This window comes from Poeciliopsis prolifica, unplaced genomic scaffold (genome assembly GCF_027474105.1).
Source record: "Poeciliopsis prolifica strain line A6 unplaced genomic scaffold, Auburn_PproV2 SCAFFOLD056, whole genome shotgun sequence".
NCBI classification, from domain to species: domain Eukaryota; kingdom Metazoa; phylum Chordata; class Actinopteri; order Cyprinodontiformes; family Poeciliidae; genus Poeciliopsis; species Poeciliopsis prolifica.
The window spans coordinates 154362-163882 of NW_026562431.1; the positions used below are offsets into that span (position 1 = coordinate 154362).

Genomic DNA, 9521 nt, shown 5'->3' on the forward strand with positions numbered 1-9521 from the left:
CAGAAAGCTTTCGATGACATAATAAGTAAGCTAACATCAGCTCCAGTCTTGGGTTTTGCAGACCCCCAGCTTCCGTATGTTTACATACAGATGCCAGCACTGTTGGCCTTGGGGCTGCATTATATCAGGTTCAAGATGGTCAATCTCGAGTCATAGCTTTTGCGAGTCGAGGACTTTCAAAGAGCGAGAGGCACCAGAGGAAGTATTCGACTCTAGACTGCTTTAATCTGTCAATGTAAATTATTGTAGCCTATACTGATGCTACCAAGACAAGCTACTGGATGTGTTTTACTGAAGTAGACTGAATGTAACTCGTTCACATTTCTGCCAGGCCCCTGCCCACTGCATGAATCACACACTGTTCACCACAGTGCTTCATAACATGCTTAAACTCATAGCTCAGCATCACACACAATTGTATATTCTGCTAGATAAAGGGTGTTATTCCACATCCTGTTTTTCTTGTGCGTGCGTGTGTGTAAGTGTTCGTGTGTGAGAAACCACTGGCAGTGTCATCAGAAACATAAATTCCATTCTAGCAGTTTTATCTGATTGTTTTTCACAAATTAGCTCTTTTTCTTAAAAACACCAGCATGGTTATATCTTCCATCAGTCCCAACGTTTCATTTTTTTTGCCATCAGAGAAATATTCTGCTAACAAAAAGCCTGAATTCAGCAAAATCCCCCACAGACAGATGGACGGCTAACTGCTTTGTGTTTAAACTGCACTATAACCTTGCACTGTCACATCATCTGCACTTTACCATAATTGGACCTGCTGCTTCTTCTTGGTGTGGTTGAGTGCCTTTAGTTAATTTTAGTTGTATATATTATTATTATTATTATTGTGTGTTTGTTTATTTAATATTGTATATTTTGACTTTTTGCACGGGAGTTGCAATAGAAATTTCGTTGAATCCTGTTCAATGACAATAAATGCTATTCTTCTTCTTCTTCTTCTTCTTAATTTGAAAATATATCAAAATGTAAAAAAAGACTTATGTTACTCTAATAGATTTTGGGGTAATTTAATGTGTGAAGTTTGAACTGACACATAAAATGTGAGCAAATTCAGAACTTTGATCATTGATTTGATCGTATCAAATGCTCTCTTGTTTTGATAACAGTCAGATGATTGTGGGTTTGATATTAAGTCTGAATAACTGTATGAATGAAGCTTTGGTGAGTCTGTAGTTTTAGTTTACGTAATATTTTTTACTAACCTTTGTTATGGTTTGTACGGAAGAGTAGGGCCCAAAAAAAAAATGTCAGAATTTTTTTTTTTCTCAGTGGCTCAGAAAAGGTTAAAAAAGAAGAAAAAAAAAATTAGTGGCCCAGAAAAAAAAAAAAAAAAAAAAAAAATTATCAGTGGCACAGAAAAAACAAAACAAAAAAAAAACTCAATGACCCAGAAAAAAAAATAAAAAATCAGTAGCACAGAAAAAATAAAAGTTAGAATTGTTGGGCGCCAGCAGCAGCCTTTTATTTCTTCCATTAGTGCAATGGACGCTTCTGGTATTCTTCTGGCACGTAAAAAGTTGCTTAAATCAGACATTTTCTCTAGAACATCGGCTGTCTGCCACAGCTGGCATCTGTGTGGTTGCTGCTGGTGCCCATCAATCAGAATTCTGACTTTTTTTTTTTTCCAGTGCCCCTAATCCTCTTCTGTAGTTTTGCCACATAAATTCCCAGTAAAATTGGGGCATGCTGTGGTGGTGCAGGGGTTAGCACACCCCACCCTCGCCGCATGTCTTCCCCCATTTCCTGTCTGCCTACTGTCGAAAATACGAGCCACTAGTGCTGCAAAAGCTCTTCGGAGACAAAAAAATATTTAAAAAAATACATTCCCAATAAAAATAATAAAGAATTTTTTTTTGTAACATGACGATGTGGAGACCTTCAGGAAAATAAATAATATTTGTGCACAGGAGAATATGTCTATAAATAATGCAGCTCCATGGATGTAAAACTAAGGCATGTATGAGATGAATCTGTAAGGTCTTGAGATCATTTTACAACATTGTTTTCATTTTGTAGATGATTATGAATGGGCTCCTGGCCTGACAGACGTTTAGGACAGTGATGGCTCTCCAACATATTATTACATGCACAGTTCCTGTTTTCTGGGCTATCTGTTTCTGCAGACTGCTGGGTACAGTGAATCTTAGCCAACTCCTTTTTGACCATGCAATGCAATCAAATGACCTTTGAAAATCATACAATTTCAAATTGCTATAAGTTTTGGTTCAATCAAATAATTCTGTCGGCTTCGCTCCTCAGATGTTGACCCAGCTGTGAATAAACATTCATTTCTGCAAAGATTGCTTACTGAGAAAACAAGTGCACAGTTACCACAAAAAAAAAAACACACACACAAATGAACCACAAGCTCAGACACATTGTGATCTCATAATTCAGCAGCTAATTATGAGATCACATTTTTTGCATACTGAATATGATTTTAGACCAATCACTTATTTTTCAGCCAAATTCACCAGTGATGTGTTTACAGCACTAAAACCTAAAACCAAACCAGCCTGTGTATGCAGATCTCACAGTTTTCCTTGGTTTATGTTTTCAATCTGAGAAAATGTTTCATACAGTTTGCTGCCCTAACAATAGTTTTATAACAATCAAGCACAAAACAGTTATAATTTGTAAAATAAGTAATAGAGTCCTTGTTAAATCTGGAATTTAACTGGTTTTGTTTTTGTGTTTATTTTCTTTAGCCACCCCTTAACTTGATTATCACCAAACATATAGAATCACAAACACAATTAACTGAAAATCTGTCTCATAAACTAAAATAGGCTAAGAGCAACACGCCATGCCTTTTTCACATCAGTCAGTCTAGAAAAAGGCCTTAAGTCATGTCTTAGATTTCAAGACTGCAGTAAAGTTCAGTGAAAGTCGTTATGCATAAATAAAGAAAACACAAAGATACTCTTGAATTTTTAAAACTTAGACTTTGATCTATAATCTGAACAGAAACACAGAGCTAATAAAGAATAAATAAAGCTAATAAAGAGCTAAATGAACCATCTGCTACCTTTTGTGACTTATGATCAACATAATTTACAAAAAAACCCTTTAATATCAATATTTATATTTTGTAGAAATTCATTTCTACAAAATAACGTCTAATAATAAAAATGTCATAAAATAATATTATTTTAATGCATTAATATTCACTTCTTCCTGTAAGTATGTAGTATTTCGCAGACAGGCTGTCATTTTCCTCCTTGCTTTGAGTGACTTTATGTGCTCTACTGACATCTGCTGGACAAAAAGTATCCTGCCTCATGCTAAGGTCTGAGGTTCCATCCATCCATCCATTTTCTGAGCACCCTTCTCCCTAACGGGGTCGGGAGGTGCTGGTCCCTATCTCCAGCTGCGTTCCGGGCGAGAGGCGGGGTACACCCTGGACAGGTCGCCAGTCTGTCGCAGGGAAGGCCTGAGGTTTTGGTTCTCCTAAGTTTCTCTGTGTGCTGCTGGAGGACAAACTGACCCCTTTTCCTCAATTTGCAACTTTCTTCTTTTACTATTCTTAAATTTGTATTAAATATTTTGTGTGCTCAGTAAATGTTTAAGTTAGAGATAAATGTTTATTTTCTGAACTTAATATTTAGCTAAATATCTGAATTCAAACAAAAAATTTTGCTTGCTCACTGTTATTCAGTCAATACACTAACTATAAATATTTAGTCAGTAAACTATTTATCTCGCTAACTAAATATGAAGGTTGGAGATACATATTTAGTTTCTATGATATTATATTCAGCTTTGAACATGTAACTTGTAGTTAATTAAGTGCACATTTTGTCTTGCTAACTGAACATGAAATTAATAAATTAAATATTCAGGCTGTTAACTAAATATTTTTTTGGTTGACTTGATTTGAAACTGTGACATTCATAAATGAACAAATAACATGCAAAAAATGTATCAGTCAAACTTATAAAATCACAAACACCAATAACTATACTTGTGTTTCTGATGTTATAAGTTGTCAAGTTCACAAAACCAGTTATTTCCAGATTCAACAATGGCTCTATTGTTTATTATACCAGTTATGATAGTTTTGTGCTTGATTGGTGGGAAACATTGTTTGAAAATCAGGTTTTATGCCAGTTTTTACTAATGACAGTGTTGCCAGTGTAAAATTACCAACAGTCTGCTATACAGTTTAGCAAAGGACAAAGAAAAGATAACATGCGTAACAACATTGCAAACAGATTCATTTTGGCTCAGTGTAAAGCAATCCCCTCCAACTACATTTAGAAAATGAGGCTTCAGAACATTTTACTACGTGACACAAAACTCTATTTTAATTCTATATGTAACAACATGTAAAATATACAGGAAAAACAAAAAACAATAAAATGGAGAAAGCCATAATGATGCTGAACATTGCAACAAAGCAGCTTGAACAAAAAGGCTTTACTCACATCAACAGTTTGTATACAGTACCAGCGGTACTAGCCTTCTCACCTCAATACAGGTGCTTCAGCAACTCAAGTCAAATAAACTTAACTGAATCAAAGCCACAGCTTTAACACAATGTGTGTGTTTACGAGAACGTAAACATTAATTTTGCACTGGAGAAGTACAAAAGCACAGACAGCGAAATAATCACTATCATTTGGAAGATTTCTATGCCATGGTTCCACATGAAAATGGTACAGTATCCACTTTGTGAAGCAAAACGTTCGGCGGCATCCTGATAGGTTCCCTTCTGCCTCGCTCACACTGGAGAGTCTGCAGATCAAAGCACAGATATTATACAGACGTCTCTGTAGGAACACTTTTTTTGTTATGGTTTTGTTTTATTGGGTTTTATTTCATTGTTCTGCTTTGGCTTGAAATGTTTACAGTAGAGATGCACTAAAGAACTGGCTAATGAACAGAGTCAGTTTTTATATTCTAATCTGCAGTCTCACATCTGTAGTTTGATGTGTAATCTTAAAGCTACAGTCTGTCCTGTACAGCAGATAGGATGAAATCATGTTTAGTCAGGTTTGGTTCTCTGAAAGAGAGCCACATCAATAAACTTTTGGTGAAAATAGTTACAATACTTATGGATGGTAAAAAAATCTTTTGATTGATGTGTGCAATAATTAGAGTTGGTTAAAATGTGTTCAGAAACTCAGAAATGGAACATGAAATTAAAAAAGCAATGAAGACACAAACACAAAATCAAAATTTTGTAAATTCTGATATTGTCCATAATTTATTAATTTCTTCATTTATTTATGTAATTTTTTTGTTTTTGTTTTTGGGGGTTGCATTTATGCTTCTGCTTTAGGAGTGCAGTCGGTAAGTTAAGTTTGGACACCAGTAAAGCAGAATAAACACATTTCACAACAAAATGTACAGTAATAAAATAAAGAACATATTTGTGGATATTTCTATTGAACATAACTCTGAATTATTTGTTGAGTGTATCCAAAATATGTATAAAAAGTGTAGCTTAGAAAGCTGAAATATCCAGGAACAGTGATATTAGACTCATTATTGGCTGGTGTTGGCAAAGCCATCCAAGATGGCTGCTTAGTTTTCTTGGTGCTAATTGGCTGAACCGTCAGTCAGAGCAGAGATAATAATTATATTCCAGCTGCTGCTGTTGCGTTGTGATGCTTCCCACAGTGCATATTAATGCATATTAATGTGTATTTTGTGTTGAACTAGGCAGTTATAAACATTTTCTGACGGCATCTGAGCTGTAGCTGCTTTTGGATGGTTGTGGTCTCTAATCCGGCGGTCAATGAAGAAGTTCTCAACACCTGAGAAAACTCTCCATACTCCTACCTGCAAAGTGATGATGATGATGAGGACACAGATGATGGCTATCACAAGAACTACCACAGTAACGCTGACTGCTGTTTTTGTCTCATTGCTCTTCTCTTCCTCCCCCTCCTCCTCACTCTGCTGTCTCTGGGGACCCGGGTCTGGGCAGGGGGAGTCCTCTGTGGATGAAACAACAGGGTGAAGGGCTGAAGGGAAACCTTTCAGTCAGCAGGTGAAACTGACTTTAAGGTCACCTACCCAGGACATGAAGAAGTGTGCCATTGCCTGTAAGTTGCTGGTAGGGCGGTGGGTAGAAGACCTGGATGGCACAGCGATAGATATCTGTGTGTGTGGCTTTCAGTCCGGATAGTGTCACCACCACAGTGCCATCTTTCATCTGAATCTCACACTGTCCCTGAAACAGACATTAAACAAGGATTCATCAAACCTTTCGGCACTTTTACATGATTCTTTGACCATTTAACTTTTTTCATGATTGCTTTTATCCAACTGATTTTGCTCAGAGCAAACTTCCAGCAGCTTTAAAAAGAACTTTTAAAAAAACGTAAAAAAAAAAAAATCTGTTGTTTTCATATTTTTTTAAAACAGCCATCATGTTGTGACAGAATGATATGAGACAAGAAATATGTCTCTTGTAATGCACCACTCAGAAACAACCAATCAGAGCCAGGAGGAGGGGTTTAGCACTGTCAATCAAGCTTATCAACTGAGAGCTGAGGTATCCTTGGTGTTAATGGAGGAGAAACAACTTACCATTCCAGAAAACCTATTTTATCCTCTGTCATCAGTAGGCAGGCTGTGTGGCAGGCTATGGCTTAGCAAAGAGTAAGGGGGAGAGGCTGAGCATGAGAGTGACTGACAGTGCTAAGACCCTCCTTCTGGCTGTGATTGGTTGTTTCTGAATGAGTGGTGTATTTCTGCAGTTAGTACTGAGAGAAAGCAGAGGAAAAGTATACTGAATGTATACTTTGTTAGTTATCACTAACTAATTATTTGTTAGCAATACTTTTAACAAATATGTAAAAAAAAAACATGTTTTGTATAAAAAGTACATAATAATTTAACAATAGGATCATTTCAGTTTGTTGAACATAAAACATCGTACAGCACACTGATCGAGCCTTCTTTCATTTTACACTGATTCACTTCCTCATTGACAGCAGCATCAGATTATGAAGTTCAACATTCACACCAAACAGAGAGAACCTGAATAACAGCGCCCTCTATCAGCAGCCTTACCTCTTTGTTTTTCTCCTGCTGCATCTCCTTCTTATGCTCTGAGGTACTGAGGGTGGAGGAGCAGATTTTCTGGTTGCCATGGAGACCTCTAAGCAGAGCCACCTGCAGGTCTTCCAGGTTGGAAAAGAGATTCTCCAGAGGCTGGCCGGGTCGAAGGTGGGAGGCGGCAGTTCTGGAGTGGATGATGCAGTGGATCTGTGCAGTTCCGTTGGTGCTCATTACTCTGTAGGGCTGCGTCACCTTCACAGCTGGCACAAAGAAAAGGTAAAAAAGAAATGAAGTAACAACATTTTGGGTTGTTCACCTGTAGTCTTACAGGTGAAGAAGGAAACCAGTTGATCAAAACACACGAACTGTTTCAAAGTTCAGTTTGGTTCCAAGACATTGCAGCAGAGAAATACTGAAACTTTAGAGAAAATCAACCGTTTTTGATTTACTGTGTTGGGTGACTAATTACTTTCGTAAATCTCACAGCAAGTCTTAGATTTAGAGCCACAGACAGATAGTTTCCTTCTAGTCCAAGTCTGTGGGAAAAACTTGTCAAGTTATTTTCAGAGGTCACATATGAACAAGATATAAGTCTGATGAAACTCAAAAATATCTTGGATACATTCGAGCTTATCTCATAACTGAACTACTTATATTTATCAGCAATGAACAGTCCTGCAGTGAACTTCCACTCTGTTACACAATGTAATCTAATACAGAGAAATTAGTCTTCATATATATATATATATATATATATATATATATATATATATATATATATATATATATATATATATATATATATATATATATATATATATATATATATATATATATATATATATATATATATATATGGCTCATCAGCAACCCATCTCATTTCTATAGTTTTTCATATTACTGAGTTTGACACAAAGGTCTCATTGATTTTCCCACTGTTTTTGTTTATGTTTTAAATGGATCTGCATTAACCTAGACATTAGCAACATATTCAAAATTAGACTGTTATATACCAGAATAGTGTTGATAAAAGTTACCTATTTTCTCCTTTTGAAAATAGTGTTATAATATACTATCTGGTAGAGGTTTAATATTAGATACCGTGTAATTACTGCAGTTATTGTTTTAGCTGTTTCTTACCAGATCTGAACAAATATCCTCCCTGTACAGAAACATCCAAATATTTTAAAGTGTTTTCTCAATCTATCACTCTATTGGTTAAAACCGGGTTATACTCACAGCTCCACACAGGCACACTGATGCTGAGCACTGCCAACACATTCCATCCCATCATACTATGAGTCAGGAACATCCTACAGGGTTTCACAAAATGTTGCAGAAATGTTTAAGTCAACAATAATAAAAGTGTGGTGAGCCCACTCCCCAGCTAACCTGATGACCAAATTTTATGAAAATACATCTGAACCAGATGAATTCACCTTTATAGTCTTTCTCAGCCGTCATGGAAACAGTGTGGCAGAACAGGAAATGATGACAGCAATTTGCCAGTAAAGTCAGACAACTTTTAGTGGCTGTGGTTCTATAGGAACGCAGACAAGAACAAATTTCTGTAATTTTCATGAAGCGGTTGCTGTCAGTAGATGATCAGATTTTTGAAAAATATGCAGAGTTTAAATAAATTTCATACAAGAAGAAACAAGAAGATAAAGACAGGAAAATATAGAGTTGAATATAAATTCTCTCAAAGTGCAAAAGTAACAAGTGTCTTCTGGTTGTACGGGAAATATGCAAATCAAGATGAGTGTGAAACTTATATTCAGCGCTTCTGCACCATAACTTGTGATCGTCTCCTGCACACTCTGCATGGCTCACACTCATCATTTGCTGCTTCTTTCATCCCTGTTCAGGTTTTACGTTCACAACTTCCTAAAACACAACTCAAAGTTTGTGATATACATTTTGAACCAAATTCAGAACTTTTGAGACATGGCTGTTGAGTGGAAACCAATGAACACAAGTCACATGATCATGTGGAAACTTTTACTGGCTGAATACTTAGAAATTTTGTGGTTTCTGAATTTTCCTTAAGCAAAAAAACAAAACAAACAAAAAAAGATGTTAAAGCAAGCAGTTTTCAGCACTAATGTTTTTTCATTGTTTAAAGTGGGTGTGCCTCTGTCTAAATATGGGTCTTTTTATATAAATTTTTACCTTTATATTTATTTTTCTTACTAGCTTTTGTAGCCCATGGTTCCAAAAGTTACAGATTTCAAGTCAATGTTTTCTGCTTGCTTGAGATGCAGAGTTATTTTGTGCTGAGTGGGATGTACAGTGAAAACTTAAAAAGTAACTTGAAATTTCAAAGACATACTGGACAGAGAGCTATTGTTTCACTGAGATCTTGTCTTTTCTGAAGATGAGCTCCTTCAAAAACTGTTCTACTTAACAGGCAAAAGAAAAACATTGTAATATCTGCAGGAAAAGTGAGCCTGGGACACATTTTATAGCAGAACATCATTAGACAG

The 9521-nt window shown here is 36.1% G+C and overlaps 1 protein-coding gene across 1 annotated transcript; it reads right to left on the minus strand.

The window, feature by feature from the left end:
* Positions 1 to 4080: 4080 nt before the first annotated feature.
* Positions 4081 to 8404, minus strand: cd28 (CD28 molecule). The gene is made up of 5 exons (XM_055059974.1): positions 8275 to 8404; positions 7048 to 7295; positions 6046 to 6202; positions 5809 to 5966; positions 4081 to 4758 (listed from the first exon to the last, which is right to left on the minus strand). Exons 1-5 carry the CDS (start codon positions 8345 to 8347, stop codon positions 4654 to 4656), a joined length of 741 nt encoding a protein of 246 aa, XP_054915949.1. The 5' UTR covers positions 8348 to 8404; the 3' UTR covers positions 4081 to 4653.
* Between the last annotated feature and the right edge of the window lie 1117 nt (positions 8405 to 9521).

Bases quoted from the DNA above. Each gene is read 5' to 3' on its own strand.
- cd28 (XM_055059974.1), bottom strand. From the start codon at position 8,347: ATGTTCCTGACTCATAGTATGATGGGATGGAATGTGTTGGCAGTGCTC. The intron at 7,296-8,274 runs GTGAGTATAACC...TCTTTGTGCCAG, and splicing joins CAGTGTGCCTGTGTGGAGCT to CTGTGAAGGTGACGCAGCCC. The intron at 5,967-6,045 runs GTAGGTGACCTT...TTTCATCCACAG, and splicing joins CACACTTCTTCATGTCCTGG to AGGACTCCCCCTGCCCAGAC.